The sequence below is a fragment of the Saccopteryx bilineata genome, chromosome 5, assembly GCF_036850765.1.
Source record: "Saccopteryx bilineata isolate mSacBil1 chromosome 5, mSacBil1_pri_phased_curated, whole genome shotgun sequence".
Taxonomy (NCBI): Eukaryota; Metazoa; Chordata; class Mammalia; order Chiroptera; family Emballonuridae; genus Saccopteryx; species Saccopteryx bilineata.
In genome coordinates this window covers 2694243-2711670 of record NC_089494.1, presented here as the reverse complement: position 1 = coordinate 2711670, position 17428 = coordinate 2694243, and the positions used below count along the sequence as shown (strand labels likewise).

At 57.3% G+C, this 17428-nt stretch overlaps 1 protein-coding gene across 2 annotated transcripts in view; it reads left to right on the top strand.

Annotated features, from left to right (window-relative positions):
- The window catches only part of UBE2F (ubiquitin conjugating enzyme E2 F (putative)), a 52395-nt gene that overhangs the window by 29819 nt on the left and 5148 nt on the right, over positions 1 to 17428 (top strand). For both annotated transcript variants that reach the window (XM_066280285.1, XM_066280284.1), the window contains exons 5-8: positions 3815 to 3882; positions 12485 to 12555; positions 14233 to 14290; positions 17037 to 17069. In XM_066280285.1, the coding sequence (XP_066136382.1) occupies positions 3815 to 3882; positions 12485 to 12555; positions 14233 to 14290; positions 17037 to 17069 (230 nt within the window). The remainder of the gene's footprint in view (positions 1 to 3814; positions 3883 to 12484; positions 12556 to 14232; positions 14291 to 17036; positions 17070 to 17428) is intronic.

Here is a 17428-nt window from a genome sequence, read left to right as displayed (position 1 = left end):
GACCCTCGGGCTGCTGGAAGACCCACGGGCTGCTGGAAGACCCACGGGCTGCTGGAAGACCCCACGGGCTGCTGGAAGACCCTCGGGCTGCTGGAAGACCCTCGGGCTGCTGGAAGACCCCACGGGCTGCTGGAAGACCCCACGGGCTGCTGGAAGACCCTCGGGCTGCTGGAAGACCCTCGGGCTGCTGGAAGACCCCACGGGCTGCTGGAAGACCCTCGGGCTGCTGGAAGACCCTCGGGCTGCTGGAAGACCCCACGGGCTGCTGGAAGACCCACGGGCTGCTGGAAGACCCCACGGGCTGCTGGAAGACCCCACGGGCTGCTGGAAGACCCTCGGGCTGCTGGAAGACCCTCGGGCTGCTGGAAGACCCTCGGGCTGCTGGAAGACCCCACGGGCTGCTGGAAGACCCTCGGGCTGCTGGAAGACCCTCGGGCTGCTGGAAGACCCCACGGGCTGCTGGAAGACCCACGGGCTGCTGGAAGACCCCACGGGCTGCTGGAAGACCCTCGGGCTGCTGGAAGACCCTCGGGCTGCTGGAAGACCCCACGGGCTGCTGGAAGACCCTCGGGCTGCTGGAAGACCCTCGGGCTGCTGGAAGACCCCACGGGCTGCTGGAAGACCCACGGGCTGCTGGAAGACCCCACGGGCTGCTGGAAGACCCTCGGGCTGCTGGAAGACCCTCGGGCTGCTGGAAGACCCTCGGGCTGCTGGAAGACCCTCGGGCTGCTGGAAGACCCCACGGGCTGCTGGAAGACCCCACGGGCTGCTGGAAGACCCTCGGGCTGCTGGAAGACCCTCGGGCTGCTGGAAGACCCCACGGGCTGCTGGAAGACCCACGGGCTGCTGGAAGACCCCACGGGCTGCTGGAAGACCCTCGGGCTGCTGGAAGACCCTCGGGCTGCTGGAAGACCCCACGGGCTGCTGGAAGACCCTCGGGCTGCTGGAAGACCCTGGTGCCCGGGTCCTGGGAGGCAGGCAGGCGTGGGCCCCAGGGTCGCGGAGGAGGGCAGGGCCGTCCCCCTCATGGTGCCCCTGGGCTGGGCCAGCTGGCCTGGTGCGTGGAGGGCAGAACAGAAGCTTTCCCACTGCTTTCGTCCTTGTGCCTGAACAGCCAGCTACCCAGGACGCAGCCGAGGGCAGTGACATGGCTGGCCTGCCCCAGAATGGGGTTAGTGCCCTGGGTTCCGTGCGCCCTGCAGAGCACAGGCTCAGGAACCAGCCCCCAAAGGTGAACCAGCAGGAGCTCGTGGTCAGCTGGGTCCTCGAGGCGGAGTTGGTGATGAAGAGGCTCTTGGGCTTCCTCTCCCTCCACCAGCCCCCAGCTGCACGATGAGTTGGAGCGTGAAGTTTCTGGGCAAATGCAGGAATAGATCAGCAGGCTGGATTGGGTCCAGGACCGTGTAGCTTAGGGAGGGCAAAGGAAGTTCTGGCTCAGAAGCAGATCGCTTCCCTGAAATGGACTTATTCCAGGAAATAGGAAAAAAATTAGAACAGCCTGCACTATTATCAGTGGGTTCAGCAACGATAGAATTCTAACAGTTACTTACTGAGAACTTGAGTAGGCCAGACGAATAGGGTAAAATCAGACCACATGAGACCAGGTACAGTTTCTTTGAAGCAGGTGGGCAGTAGAGGGCAAACTACGGTTAGTGGAGGGAACGCCAACCAAAGCAAAGTGCAGGGCTCGTCCGCGCACAGCCTGCCGGGCCAGGGAGAAGTCAGGCAGACGCACATGTCGGCCAAAAGCTGGTAACAGCTGGTGAGACACCACACAGTGTAAGGAGCCGAGTGTCAGGCCGCTGTGCGTGGAGACAGTACCAGGTGCCAGGCTCCTGTCCACACAACCTTCAGGGAACAGTGCACCTGTTTTATACCTGAGATGCCACTTATGTGAAAGTTTTTTTATCTGGATTTAAAAAGTTTTCCCAGCCTGACCAGGCAGTGGTGCAGTGGATAGTGCGTTGGACTGGGACACGGAGGACCTAGGTTCCAGACCCCGAGGTCACCAGCTTGAGCATGTGCTCATCTGGTTTGAGCAAGGCTCTCCAACTTGAGCCCAGGGTCGCAGGCCTGAGCAAGAGGTTACTTGGTCTGCTGTAGCCCCCTTGTCAAGGTACATATGAGAAAGCAATCAATGAACAACTAAGGTGACGCAACAAAGAATTGATGTTTCTCATCTCTCTCCCTTCCTGTCTGTCTGTCCCTATCTGTCCCTCTCTCTGTCTCTGTCCTGTCACACACACACACAAAGTTTTCCCCAGGCCTGACCAGGCGGTGGTACAGTGGATAGAGCGTCGGACTGGGATGCCGAGGACCCAGGTTCGAGACCCAGAGGTCGCCAGCTTGAGCGCGGGCTCATCTGGTTTGAGCAAAGCTCACCAGCTTGGACCCAAGTTCGCTGGCTCAAGTAAGGGGTTACTTGGTCTGCTGAAGGCCCGTGGTCAAGGCACATATGAGAAAGCAATCAATGAACAACTAAGGTGTTGCAACGCGCAATGAAAAACTAATGATTGATGCTTCTCATCTCTCCGTTCCTGTCTGTCCCTGTCTATCCCTCTCTCTGAAGAAAAAGAAGAAGAAAAAAAAGAAGTTTTCCCCCAGAAATATCATGTCCGAAGACTTAATGCTGTCAGTCACTAAGCACTAGAAACAGAAATATCAGCTACCTGGGGGGAGGGTAGAAGAAGGCATGCGGTGGGTGGCCACCGCCCTACCTGTGTGACACTCCTAGGGGAGTGAGTAAGCTCACAGACACTGGAATCCGGGCGGTGACCAGGAGAAAACAGAAGTAGGTATTTCTGGAATCTTAGTTGGGAAAAGACCAGAGACGGAAATGACAGGAAGGCTGGTTTCTCACAAATGGAGAGAGTTGGACAATAAACTCAAAAGGCAGGCAGCAGGCTGGTAAATGTTATTTTATATAAACAGCCAAGGGAGGCGGGACAGTGTGATGTTGCTGATTTGCTCACAGTGGAAAACGTTTGGAGGGTAGTTGAACCTCCATTTTAAAGATGTGTTAATTTTGTCGAAATGTGGAGTATAATTTAATTCCTGGGGGGCATTTCCGGCAGGTGCTTTGCAGCGTTTACACCTGGGAACTGGGCTCATCGGAAGTGGGCTCTAGAAGAGGCAGAGGCGGGTGGCACAGTCAGGGGCATTGGCGGTACTGTGGGGTCTGCCCCGGGGAGTGGCAGGGAGGTGCCACCCAGCCCTGCCCCTCCTCCTGCGTGCCCGCCCGCCCCCGCTGCTGCCTGGGTGCACAAGCAAAGCAGCAGTGTTTTCTGGGTCACGGCTGTGTTTCCCGGACCTGGAGCAGGGTCCGTCCTCAGTTAAATCTTTCTTAAATGGTGAGAGCCATGTGCTGGGCCCTGGGGGTGCAGCCTCGCCACTAGTCCTCTGCTCTGTGGAACTGACGTTCTTGGGGGACTCGCAGCACACAGGTGACCACGTAGCTTGTGTAAGGGGTTATCTGTTAAATGAGGTGTGATACGGGGACACGCTGGGTACCGCCATGCAGAATAAATAGGTGGTGCCCGGTGAGAGCAGACGGCTCAGGCTTTGGCTGTGGGCAGACGGAAGAGGAAGAGCCAGGCTTGCAGAGGAGGAGGGCGCCGGGCCAGGGAGTAGGCCGCCGGCAGGCAGGTCCAGGTGGAGCAGCGGGTGGGCAGGGTTGGTGGCCCAGGAGGACACCACGCAGTCCTCTGCTGAACTCTTGAGCCCTCTGTATTTGCATATCCTCGCATCGCGTTTGCTTTTGTTTCCTTTTTTTAATTTAAAGGATTTTTTTGTTTTGTTTTGTGTTTCTTGATAGATGAGGGTTACTACCAGGGTGGAAAATTTCAGTTTGAAACAGAAGTTCCCGATGCGTACAACATGGTGGTGAGTAGCCCGCGCTGAGCCCCTTTCCCCTTCGCGTGGCGGGGACAGTCCCAGGGCTGGCGCCCCCCACATGGTCCCGCGCCCCACCCCGACCTGGGCCGAGTGTGAAATCGCTGGGTGTGCGTGGCGTCACTCAGCAGCAGTGTCTAGAGCTCTAAGAATACTGAAGGACCTCGGGCAGCCTGTGCTCGGGACACAGCCCGGGGCGGTCCTGAGTTCCCGGTCGGCTTCTGCTGGGGCTGCCTGCGGGTTTCAGGCGGCCTCCTTTGTTCAAGTCTGGCGCTGAAGAAAACAGCGTCTTATTTAAAATTGTAGTTTGTTTATGCTGTAACACCAAAATTCCAGAAGTATATAAAATGTGTACTTTAGAATTTTAGGAAAAAGGAACGCCTTGTGTTTGAGTGTAAGTGATTTACACCGGTAGCTGTGTGGTAACCCCTCAGAGTCTGTCCTGGGTAACGGTTACACCCCGTACTGTCACACTTGGCCTTTGCTTATATTATAAGGAGCTTGCTGAGCACTTAGGAAGTTGAAAGAAAGCGTAGAAATTGGCCATAAAATGTTAACCGTGGTAAGTAGCAGACGATAGTGGTCACTGACAGGAAACTAGTTACTGGGATTCAGAGTGGAGAGAGGGTTGGTCTGGGGGGCGGTCAGGGCCAGGTAAGCTTTTAAGGAGAAACAGAACTGGAGTTGTTCTGATTGGGTCGGCCCGTAACCAGGCAAGAGGGACCTGGGTGATGTGGAAATCACTGGGACCGTTAACAGACGAGGAAGAGGGCAGCGTCCTGAGTCAGTTTGGCCGGGCGGACTGCAGAGAGGATGGGAGTCGGGGCGGGGCGGCGGAGTGAGGAAGCTCGGGTGTGCAGGTTTGCTGGGCATTTTCCCTGTGGCCGTGGGGACCACAGAAGAGTGTTAACGTCTGGAGAGGGCGATGAGCTGCCACAGGTCCTGGCTGGCGGGGTTGGCATCTGGCCAGCTCTGTGTGCTTTCTGCACACACATACAGGTGGGCAAAAGTGGGCTCACAGTTGTAACATAAATAACATTTGTATTAATAGTACAAGAATAAATTGTTTTGCATACTCACAGCTATAAACTCCCTTTTGTCCCAGCCTGACATCGCCTAACCTTCTCTGTGCCAAACAGGAGAGAGGACGAAACAGGAAAGAATCATGAAATTGTTCCTTAGGAACCCAAGGGCGGGTGGGGTGGGTGGGCCCTGGGAACACCATGTGCCCACCACCTGACCTGCAGTCACTGCTCCCTGCTGTCTGACGGGCTTCCCCACCACCAGCGCGCGCTCAGTGGCTATAACCCTGTTTTGTTTGAGGCCAAACCTTTGCCTGTGGATGTTGATCTCTATTGAGCTACTGCATTAAATGTTCTTGAGGTGCAGTTTCTGAGGATGGGGAAGAGTTGGCCATCCAAGGATACAGAAGAGAACCAGGTTTCAGCCGACAGGAAAATAGGAATTTCAGGTCTGTCTTTCCATCCAGCCAGCTACCTGCTGAGATTTCCACATTTTCTAATCGCAGCCGAGAAGGCTGGCCGGCAGCACCGTGCTCCCTCAAGTGTCAGGCGACTTGGGAGGGTTGGTTTAAGTTCTGATATTTAGAATTGGGGGGCTATTTGGATGTGTATGGAAACAACCAGACCCAGTACTTAACATGCCCGACTTTCTGGACAAATGCAATCTGGATTCCTCACCAAAAGTACGTTAAAGTGGAAGGTTGGTGAGTTTGTGACAGCTTTTCGGAAGAGCAGTGGCTTTGGAGGAGGCCGGCGGAGGGAGGAGTGAGTGGAGCTCACAGCAACCTAGAGGCACGGTGGCTGTCTCAGGGACACTGCTCAGGAGCTGTCTCCCAGTGCAGTGAGACGGTGGGGTGTGAGCAGACCTCACAGAGGAGCGGGTGTGTTGTGAGCGTCTAGGCATGTTCACCCGCGGACCTCACAGCATGCCGCAGTAGTTCTGTGCGTAACAGCCATGTCTTTGCACGTCAGCAGGTTAGGGCTCAGCAAGGGGAAGTGAGAGCTCACCTGGTCAGCTTTGCCATCTAAACGGCTCTGTCCCGAAGCTGTGTCGTGTCCTGAGCTGCCAGCTTCCTGGCATTGCCCCTCCGGCCACACCAGTAGAGGTGTTTGTCCTTGTTGTCTCGATGGGACTTCTGTCAGAACCGAGGGCAGGACAGCCTCGAGGACATGTTTCCTGAGTGATACTGGTGACTCACAGCGACTTGACATTTCTGTGTTCCAGTGTCTGACTCCTTTGGAAGGTTTCTAAGTGATGGGCTGGTCCGCGTCCCCCGGGAGTAAAAAGCCCCAGTTCTCCACCTGGAGTGCTGAGAGGCCAGCCCTCCCTGCTATCATCGGGCGCACGCAGGCCCACGTCCTGCCCGCCAGCCCTGGCCTCTCCAAGCTCTCTCCGCCTCGGCCGGGCTCAGGCGGCCAGCCTCTCTCTGGCAGGCCAGTGGGGACATGCGTTCGCCAGGAACACATGCGGGCAGAGCTGTGGGGACCCCAAGGGAGTGCGCCCCCTTTTCTGTGGTTGATCTTTTTTTGGAGACCTCTCCTGGTGTCCCCACATCCCTGGCAGAGTCTTGTGGGAGGTCACCGTGCCATTGTGTCCCAGTGCTTGCCCAGGGCCAGCCACGCCCAGCACGCAGTTCACCCCTGTCCAGTGCCAGCCACGTGCTCGGCCCCCGCAAACCCAGGGGGCAGAAAGCTGAACCAGCGTAGGGAGAATCACGGGGTATGGGCTTCTAGGGTGGAGGCTGTGGGAGGAAACTCCGAGGGGTCTGCGCTTCCTTAGGGTGTGGAGACGGCTGGTGTTCAGGTCAGCTGAGGGCTTTGTGGGGCATCCTCGGTTCACTTGCTTTTGTGCCATAATTTACATGATTTCTGTACTTTATAATTGTTTTAGAACATTTTTTTTTAATTTATTGATTATTTTAGAAAGGAATGGGGAGACAGCGAGAGAAACATCGATTTGTGGCTCCACTTACTAATACAGTCCTTGGTTGATTCTTGTATGTGCCCTGACTGGGGACCGAACCTGCAACCGTGATGCATTGTGACGACACTCTAACCATCTGAACTACCTGGCCAGGGCTAGAAAACCACTTCTAAAGGAAACACCTATTTGGTACATCCCCCTGTGCCCCTCCATCCCTGCAGCCCAGCAGCTGAAACTCAGAGTCTCCTTCGGCTCCTCGCCTTTGTCACTGCACCTCACAGCCGCGAGCCTGCCTGGGAGTCTCTCCGTCCCGGAGGTTGGCTGACGTGACTTAGTGACAGGCAGTGAGCTCCGGTCGTGTCCCTGGCTCTGTGTCAGGCACTGCAGGCTGCAGACGTGAGGCCAGGGGGCCTTTAGGAGTCGGCCCCGCAGGAGACAGACGTGGAAACAGACGAGCCCACTGGTGACAGGCGGTGTGATCCCTGCAGTGCCGTGGGGCCTGGGTGCTGAGGCAGCCTGGCCGGGTGTCACAGTGCGGGTCTTTACTGTGTTTCTCGGTCGTTAGGGGGCTGACGCAGAGGAAAGGAGCATGTCTCGCTCTTTAGCACACTTTCCTCCTGAAAGTGACCATGTCACATCCCTGCATACGCCCCTGTAGGCACAGGAAGCTGTAATCAGGTAGTGTGGCCATGACCAGCCCCAGAGAGAGTGAGGGAGCTGGCCCACCATGTCTCCAGAGGGGGCGGGCCAGAGATAAGAGAGAGCCCAGTGATGCAGACCTCCCGCTCACCCTTCTTGGTGTGACTTGTTACCTGTGGGGGAGGTTGAGGAAATGCGCTGTGCGGGAATGGGCCGTGGCTCACCGAGACAGGCGCCACGACCTCCATGGTGTGCGCTACAGACCACATGTAGTGAGGCATGCACATGGGAGCGTGCCACGCAGCGTGCCCATGCCGGGGGCTCTGATGTCCTACGTCACACAACTGCCGTGAGCTTGCTCTTGTGTCCATTACACACAGCCCGCGTCATTCACGGGAGCACTTGTCCGTGTGGCGCAGTGTGGTTTCACACAAGACCTCTGTCCTTGGCCAATGCTTGACCTGCTCTTTAATATTATGAACCAGACTTTCTGTAAAGGGCCAAAGAGTAAATAATTTAGGCCTTGTGAACCATGTACAGTGTTGGTTACATACTTAGATCACAGACCATCCAGGTACACCCTGGCCTGTGTGTGGTCTGCAGTCACTGAGCCCTTGGATGGGCGTGCCGGGGGCGTGTCCCCGACAGTGCTGGCCACGCCCTGGAGTGGGCGTCCCCTTCAGCCGCTTGCCAAGCCTGCCCCTGCTTTGCACAGATTCTCAGAATCAGGATTGCAGGTGTGCAGTAGTTGGTGCTAGTCTGAAGGCCTTTCATCTACACCAGGGGTCCCCAAACTACGGCCCGCGGGCCGCATGCGGCCCCCTGAGGCCATTTATCCGGCCCCCGCCACACTTCTGGAAGGGGCACCTCTTTCATTGGTGGTCAGTGAGAGGAGCATAGTTCCCATTGAAATACTGGTCAGTTTGTTGATTTAAATTTACTTGTTCTTTATTTTAAATATTGTATTTGTTCCCGTTTTGTTTTTTTACTTTAAAATAAGATATGTGCAGTGTGCATAGGGATTTGTTCATAGTTTTTTTTTATAGTCCGGCCCTCCAGCGGTCTGAGGGACAGTGAACTGGCCCCCTGTGTAAAAAGTTTGGGGACCCCTGATCTACACTATACTGCTAAATTACCCTCCAGCGACCTCATGCCTATTGGCAACCTCACCATTAGTGAAAGTTTCCTTTTCCTAAACCCTCCTCAAGATATTTTCATAGTTATTTTCTTTTTGCCATTTTGGGAGAAATGAAATGTTTTCTAATTGTCATTTGAACTTTCTTAAATATGTAGGATGTCAAATATTTTCCTACTTATTAGCTGTTCATGTTTTTTATGAGTTGTTGTGTGCTTGTTTTGTAAATTATGTGAAACTTTTTGTGTGTGTGTGTTTAAGCTGTGCTGTAAATATCTTCCCGTTTCATCTGTCTCCTGTCCTATGTAAATTTATTTTTTGTCTCACCCTGCAGCCACGCCCCTTTTCCTTGGCGAGGTTGTCCTGCTGGGAAATGCTTTCCCCTGGCTCGGAGCCCCGCAGCCCACCCCTCCCTCTAGCGTTCTGTGGCTCTGCCCAGCGTGTGCTCAGTGCGTCGGCGCGGAGCTCTGAGTGCAGGTTCCGCTGCATTTCTCCTGACGCTGGCGGTGTCCACTGCAGAGTCCCTCCCCTGTGTCCACTGCAGAGTCCCTCCCTGTGTCCACTGCAGAGTCCTTCCCCTGTGTCCACTGCAGAGTCCCTCCCCTGTGTCCACTGCAGAGTCCCTCCCTGTGTCCACTGCAGAGTCCTTCCCCTGTGTCCACTGCAGAGTCCCTCCCTGTGTCCACTGCAGAGTCCTCTCCCGTGTCCACTGCAGAGTCCCTCCCTGTGTCCACTGCAGAGTCCCTCTCCCGTGTCCACTGCAGAGTCCCTCCCTGTGTCCACTGCAGAGTCCCTCCCTGTGTCCACTGCAGAGTCCCTCTCCCGTGTCCACTGCAGAGTCCCTCTCCCGTGTCCACTGCAGAGTCCCTCCCTGTGTCCACTGCAGAGTCCCTCCCTGTGTCCACTGCAGAGGCCCTCTCCGGTGTCCACTGCAGAGGCCCTCTCCCGTGTCCACTGCAGAGTCCTCTTCTGTGTCCACTGCAGAGTCCCTCCCCTGTGTCCACTGCAGAGTCCTCTCCCGTGTCCACTGCAGAGTCCCTCCCCCGTGTCCACTGCAGAGTCCCTCCCTGTGTCCACTGCAGAGTCCCTCCCTGTGTCCACTGCAGAGTCCCTCTCCCGTGTCCACTGCAGAGTCCCTCCCCTGTGTCCACTGCAGAGTCCCTCCCCCGTGTCCACTGCAGAGTCCCTCCCGTGTCCACTGCAGAGTCCCTCTCCCATGTCCACTGCAGAGTCCCTCTCCCGTGTCCACTGCAGAGTCCCTCTCCCGTGTCCACTGCGGAGGCCCTCCCCCGTGTCCACTGCGGAGGCCCTCCCCCGTGTCCACTGCGGAGGCCCTCCCTGTGTCCACTGCGGAGTCCCTGTCCTGTGTCCACTGCGGAGTCCCTCCCCTGTGTCCACTGTGGAGTCCCTCCCCTGTGTCCACTGCGGAGGCCCTCCCCTGTGTCCACTGCGGAGGCCCTCCCCGTGTCCACTGCGGAGTCCCTCCCCCGTGTCCACTGCAGAGTCCCTCTCCCGTGTCCACTGCAGAGTCCCTCCCCTGTGTCCACTGCGGAGGCCCTCCCCCGTGTCCACTGCAGAGGCCCTCCCTGTGTCCACTGCGCCTCCCCCGTGTCCACTGCAGAGGCCCTCCCTGTGTCCACTGCGGAGTCCCTGTCCTGTGTCCACTGCGGAGTCCCTCCCCTGTGTCTACTGCAGAGTCCCTCTCCTGTGTCCACTGCAGAGGCTCTCCTTTAACTGCCCTCTTAGCCGGGTGATGGACAGTGACAGTGCCAGCCCCCGGGGTGCGACATTCAGGGGCTATTCCCCATTTGTCTCACTTTGGGGGCGGCCAGGGTCTGCAAGAACAGTTCAGTTTGTAAAGTGTGTCCAGATCTAGGCCCATGGTTCTCATGCTGGAGGGCCATTGACAAGGGAGGTTTCTGTGTCTACATCTAACTGTGGAAGGTGCGAAGGGACAAGGAGAAGGGGACAGATACAGCTGGACACCTGGAGATGAGGTCAGCACTAGGCGGGAGACTGCGGACAGGGGCTCAGTCTCTGAGGGAGAGGGAGAGAACTGTCGGTTCCTTCAGGTGCTGAGCCAGGGGTTCTGTGCCCACGGCGTTAACTGTGGTCACTTACCCGCTGGTTAACCAACCTGTCCACCGTGTTAACTAGTCAGTCACCCACTAGTTAACTATAGTCAGTTACCCACTGTGAAATGTACTCGGTCCCCCGGGGGTCACACAGCTGCTGGCCTCGCTGGTGTGCAGGCTGTGCGAACATGTGCCTGACCATCGCTCTCCCATGTGTTTGCTGGAAGCATGTTAGAGCATGTGACATTGCCTTACCTCACTGAGCCCAGCCTGCAGTCCTCAGACACCTCCATGTGCGTAGTTGATAAATCGCTTTTTGGAATCTCCTGACGTCTTGCTGCTTTGGAATTAGGAAGAAGATGTATGAGTGCTGAGAAAGTACAGTTGTTTATAAAGTGAAAGATGGAACTGTCAGCACAACAGAAAAATGAGGGGAGGATAAGTGGGTGGCAAAATATTTTCTAGGTTGGTCCCAAAGATAAAAATTTGATTAAAAGATTTATGGCCTGGTGTATGGTGGCGCCATGGATGACGTGTTGACCCGGAATGCTGAGGTCTCTGGTTTGAGGCCCCAGGCTTGCACATACAAGGCACATACAAGAAGCAACTATAAATTGATGCTTCCCATTTCTCCCCTTCACCTTTCTCTCTCTCTCCTCTCTGTAAAATGAATAAATAAAATCTTTTCCAAAACAAAATTTATGAAAAGCTGTCTACACCTCAGACTAACATCATAAATGCAAATTAACGCCATGTGATGGACTGGGAAAAGGTGACCCCTCTATGACCGGGGGCTGACGGTACCTGTGAGATGACATGTCTGTCGGTCAAACCGAGGACACCTGCCACGGGTCTAGGACGGGGAGGGCACCTCCCTCCCTGTGGGGGCACCTGGCACCGTGTGCACAGCCAGTGCCCTGGCCGGCGGCCCCCCTCCTGCCGTCATCCCAGGGAAGGCTGGCCCACGGGTGTGAGCGAGGATGGGCGTTGTTCGGCGTGGTTGGCAGTGGAACCGGGAAGCACCCTAAATGTCCGGTAATAGAGAGCTGGCTTATTCAGTGCTGCTGTCTGTACCATGAAGTGCGAGAAAGCCCAGAGCCATCTGATACGGTGACAGAAATGTGTGAGCAAGTACTTAGCACACGTCCCCACTTCTATGGAGGAAGTGAGTGCATGCACACGTGTGTGTGGCCTGGAAAAGTAGCTCAGAAAATGTCCTTCAGGGTAGAGACTGTTTCTGAGCAGAGGGTTTTTTTTACATATAAATGTATCTTTCCTGTTGTTTCTGCTGTCTCTTTTTCTTAAATGAATACAGATTGCTTTTTATAACCTTAAAAGAACCGCTTTTTCCAGCCCGTGTCATACACAGCATTGGATTGCTTCCCTCCCGAGGGCCAGGGGACCAGGCTGGGAGATGCCAGGGGCAGTAGTAGCATCTTCAGGAGCACACAGAGGGGACGGGTGGCTCTCAGCCACAGCTCAGCAATTCAGCGCAGAGGAACCTGTGGGCTCCTGCTGGCATTGGGCGGGAGGCAAAACCCTCCCCCGACGGCATGCGGGTTCCTCACAGCCCTGACCAGCCGCCCTAGGCCCTGGGGCTTGTAGAAGGCACAGTGTGCTTTACCAGCGAGGCTAGCACTTGTGGGTGCAGGGTGACGTCCGTCCTGCGTGGTGACCTGAGCCTGTGTCCGAGGTTGAATGCCTAGTAAGCAGGGAAGAAGGGCCCGGGCAGGGCCTGAGGCGAGGCTGGGTTGCAGCGAGCTCCAGAGGCCGTGACCTCTCTCCCCCTGCCTTGCAGCCTCCCAAAGTGAAGTGCTTGACCAGGATCTGGCACCCCAACATCACCGAGACGGGCGAGATATGTCTGAGGTGAGTTCCTCCTCTCTCCAGGGTCCACATGGGTGAGCACTGGGAGTGAGCCTCGGACTTTGTAAAGGGGCGGTTTTGAGGCTGGGCCAGATGGGGAGGGCTGGGAGATGGGGCTTTGGGCTGCACGTGGTGCCTGGAGGCTTCCTCCAGACCCGCGGCCTCCTGTGCCCTCCACTGGCGGAGGCCGCGCAGCGTCCCTGCAGCCAGGCTCCTGCCCAGGACGCCCACCGGGCCCCCAGGGCTTGCCCCATTTTCATGAGGCCAGAGTCCCTCGGTGTGTCTGATTTCAGCTAAGAGGGGACGATAGCATTAATGTGGACTGAGGAGAAGATCTCCTTTCACTTCTGCACCCGTCAGCACTAGTTGCCTTGGAAATGCCCTGCGCAGCCGGGACAGCTCACCGCTGGACGAGCAGGCTCCCCGTCCCTTTCTCACAGTGCACTTCGTGCCCGTTTCTCACCTTCATTGTGTGCATGGGGCCCCGCCTTTATCAGCCTCCGTTTATAGTTCAAAGTGCATTTTGTAAGAGTGGCGTGTTCACAGGACTCTTCCTGAAGGGTCCGTCCTGTATGCGTGGGAACTTGAGAAGGTGCCGTCCTCCGTTTCAGCTGCTAGTGCGTCTGGCCCGTCCTCTCGGGCGTGCTCTCACCTGGGCTCAGAACTAGGTCCGGGGCAGGGACCCTCGTCCTTTTGCTGTCTTCCGAGAAATCACGTTACTAGCAACATGGCAGGAACATGGCAGTGCTAGCTGTGACAGAAGCCGGGAACCTGACGGGGAACCACCAATAGAGAACACTGAAAGTGCAAACACCTGGCCCAAAGCGCAGAGCAGCTAGACTGCGTCCTGTGTGGCAGTCCTCACTGAGCCGCATGGGCCAGTGGGCATCGGCCACACGAGGGGTGGCTAGAGGAGAGCCGCGGGGGCACCGGGGTGGTGGGCATCGGCCGCACGAGGGGTGGGCAGAGGAGAGCTGCGGGGGCCCCGGGGTGGTGGAACTCAGAAAGGCAAGCTGATTTTTCCCTAGAAGGAAACTTTGTAATAAGTTTTTCTGAGTACAGAGTGGTCATTTGTGTGAGAGGACACGCTGTGTATTTACAGTTGACAGAACGGTAATGAAAACAACTCTTCAGTCCAGCTCGGAACCAGGGCCCCAGAGGACCCCAGACACCCATGTGACCTTCCCAGAACATGGTCCTCCCCGCGGCATCTGAGAGCCATCAGTGTTTTATTAACCTGCCTTTATCCCGAAGTGTTCCCTGTGGGGCTTTCCTTAAGCAGCTGTAGAAGTGTGTGCTGGGAGCTCACACCGGAGCCGGCCTGTCACGCCCAGTGAGCTGCTCTGCAGGACAGGGCGACCATGGCACCTCCTGTGCGGGCAGTTGAAGCACCGGGCGAGTTAGGACCAAGGTGACACACAGGAGGAAACCCTGAGTGCCTGCTGTTCCCATTTGCCCGGCCCAGGTCTTCCGTGTCCATCCAGGGCAAAGCGCTGTGTGCACGGGAACTAGGCACCCGGAGGCTGGACTTGAGCACGCACACAGTCCCAGGGCGCAGGAAGGCCTCTGCACAGGACAGGAGTTCGAGGCTGCAGAGCAGCCCCTGCACAAGGAGTAGCTCCCCACAGACGCGGCACCGGGCGGAGCTGCCCACTGCTGACCACCTGCATTCTGTTTCAGTTTACTGAGAGAACATTCGATCGACGGCACTGGCTGGGCTCCCACAAGGACACTGAAGGTAGGCTGCCTCTGCCACAGCCCCGCCCTGGACACCTCTCCCTCCGTGACCAGCCCCCTGTAAGAACAGCGAGGTCCTCTGTCCTGTGCACACAGGTGGCCAAGCACACCCTGCCCTTCCCCCACCCACTGCCCGCCTGGGACTGCTGGGCCAAGCACTCCCCGGTCAGTTTCCTGCCCAGTTCTCCGGGGGAGGGGGTGTCAGCCCATCCACTCTGCCTGTGCCTTTCCCATCTTCCCATGATTGACAGTTTCTAGTCTTTCTGTCCCCCCACCACCACTCCCTGGTCTTGTATTATCTCACCCTTAAAGGTGAGGAGAGTGGCCAGGAGGGGGTGAGAGGGAGGAAAAGAAAGGGTAGGTGTGACCTCTTGTGTCCCTTTTGAGTCACAGGAGGGCAGTGGACAGGAGGGGCAGCAGGACAGCCCCCTGTGTGCGTGAGGGGCTGGGAGGGAGGGAGGGCCCCTTGCTGGGAGGGAGGGTCCCTGCCGGGAGGGAGACTGCAGGGACTGGGTCAGCGGCCCCACTTGCTTCTACAGCAGAAGCTTGAGTTACTGGGCGGGTACCCGCCAGGCCGCCCGCCGTACCCCCCCTCCAGTCTGTTCTGCAGTAGCACCCAGAGGACACCTGCTCTTGATGAGGGGTCAGCTTCTGGCCAGTGTTTGCTTACAGTGGGCGGGTCCCTGACCGTTGCCGTCATTTCTGACTAAGGAAACAGTTCTAGACGACCGTCACCTTTGCCCTGTCTCATGTCAGGTCGACACTGCCCAGAGGAGTGCCTGCCTGTGCTGGCTTCAGGGCAGCTGTGTTCCCAACCTGCACTTGGCTCAGTGCCAGACTCAGCACGGAGGCCTGGTCATCTGGGCCAGGACATCTTCCCTGGGGACTGTCTTCCTCCTCTGGGGCTGACAGTCTCAGCAGGTCGATGTATGAAAGGGTCGTGGGGGTCAGACTGCCCCAGTTGTGACACTGTGAGACTGGCCAGTACACGGCACGTGTGTCTCCCACACGGGCCCTGTGGCTCAGTCGTGTAGGGTTATAAAAGTTGCCCCACTGAAACCACTGTGGTCTCGGTCTGTGCCAGGTGCGCTGAGTCAGCCGTGGCAGGTCACAGAAATGACAGTCCTAGAAAGGACTGTCAGACTCTGGGCATCACCAAGTACACACTTGGGGGGATGAGCTCAGGGAGGAAGTCAGACACGGCAGGCTTCATGCAGCGTGACCATGGCTCCCCACAAGGTGTGGTCTCTGTTCCACAGGCAACCTGGCCTGTCCTCTCAGCACGCCCATACATGTGCTGCCCTCTGGGAACCCAGTTTCTGTGCAGGCCACCCTTCTTGCCATCCCTCCCCCTGGCAGTGCCCAGGTCCCCTCCTCCTTGGTGAAGCTTCTGTGGGAACATGTGTGTGGGAGCTTCGCTGACCCCCTGTCTGTCTGACCCTGCTGCCAGACCGAGAGCTGGTGCTCACCCTCAGCTCCGGCCCCAGGCCTGGCTCTCAGCAGAAGGACAGATGGACGGAGGGTGTGCAGGGGATGAAAGACAGCAGATAGGGGCAGTTACAGTTGCCTGCCAGGAGCACTGAATGAGCGGAGATGAGCAACAGCCCTCGGGCTGCTCCAGTGGGGGGTCGACAGAGACTGAGCTACCCATCCTGGTCGGCCTAAGGGGACCCCATCCCGGTCAGCACAGAGAGACCCCCATCCCGGTCAGCCCAGGGAGAACCCCCCCCATCCCGGTCAGCCCAAGGAGACGCCCCCGTCCCAGTCAGCCCAGGGAGACCCCTGTCCCGGTCAGCCCAGGGAGACCCCCCCCCCGTCCCGGTCAGCCCAGGGAGACCCCCCCCCGTCCCGGTCAGCCCAGGGAGACCCCCCCCCCCGTCCCGGTCAGCCCAGGGAGACCCCCCCCGTCCCGGTCAGCCCAGGGAGACCCCTGTCCCGGTCAGCCCAGGGAGACCCCCCCGTCCCGGTCAGCCCAGGGAGACCCCTGTCTCGGTCAGCCCAGGGAGACCCCTGTCCCGGTCAGCCCAGGGAGACACCCCCGTCCCGGTCAGCCCAGGGAGACCCCTGTCCCGGTCAGCCCAGGGAGACCCCCCCTCGTCCCGGTCAGCCCAGGGAGACCCCTGTCCCGGTCAGCCCAGGGAGACCCCCGTCCCGGTCAGCCCAGGGAGACCCCCCCCATCCCGGTCAGCCCAGGGAGACCCCCGTCCCGGGGGTCAGCCCAGGGAGACCCCAGTCCTGGTTAGCCCAGGGAGAAAATTTCTGGTCTTTGAATTTTAAAGATGTTAGTCTCCCTGCTGTTTGAAGTAACTAGAGCAGAATTGTTAAGACTCGGTGGGTCGGTGGTGATTAGCTTGTCTATGATCCCGGGAGGCAACAGATAACCAGACAACAGAGTTCATTGTGCAGGTGACTGTTCAGAAGTCTGGGCTCCCTGTGGTGTGACAGGTGAGTGGTTAGGGGAGTAAGGTCGTGGGTCCTGGCTGACCCTGCCCACGGGCTCTGTCACCACCCAGGACCAGGCTCATGGGCCTGGGTCCCAGCAGAGGGCTCTGACGTCACCTTCGCTGCCCCTGGCTGCTCATCCGAGTTTCTCTGAGTCTTTGGACCGTCACACCATTATTTTCTGTCCTGGGGAAACAGCCTGCTGAGCGGATGGGCTATGATGTGGCCCGGTTCACATCTCCTATCGTGGATGACCAGACAGTGCACAGGAGCCTGAAACTTGTCTTCTTTCTTCTTTGTTCCAGGATGTTGTCTGGGGACTGAACTCTTTGTTTACCGTGAGTATACTGGCCCAAACCCCAGGCTTCTCTGGTTTCCCGACTGCTGGTCTTAGACATCACAAAGGATAACACGGAGGATTTGTCATACCACAGTCATGTTCACGTCAGGAACGCAGTCCCCAAGTTTATCACCTCTCCTGAGGAGAGATGTGCTTGTCTCTACAGTGGTCCGTCTGTGGCCTGGGAAAGCCGCGACTCAGTATAAGAACAGATCTTACTGCGTGGATTTAATTTTTTTTTTTAATTATTATTTTTTTTTTAATTTTTCTGAAGCTGGAAACAGGGAGAGACAGTCATACAGACTCCCGCATGCGCCCAACCGGGATCCACCCGGCACACCCACTATGGGGTGATGC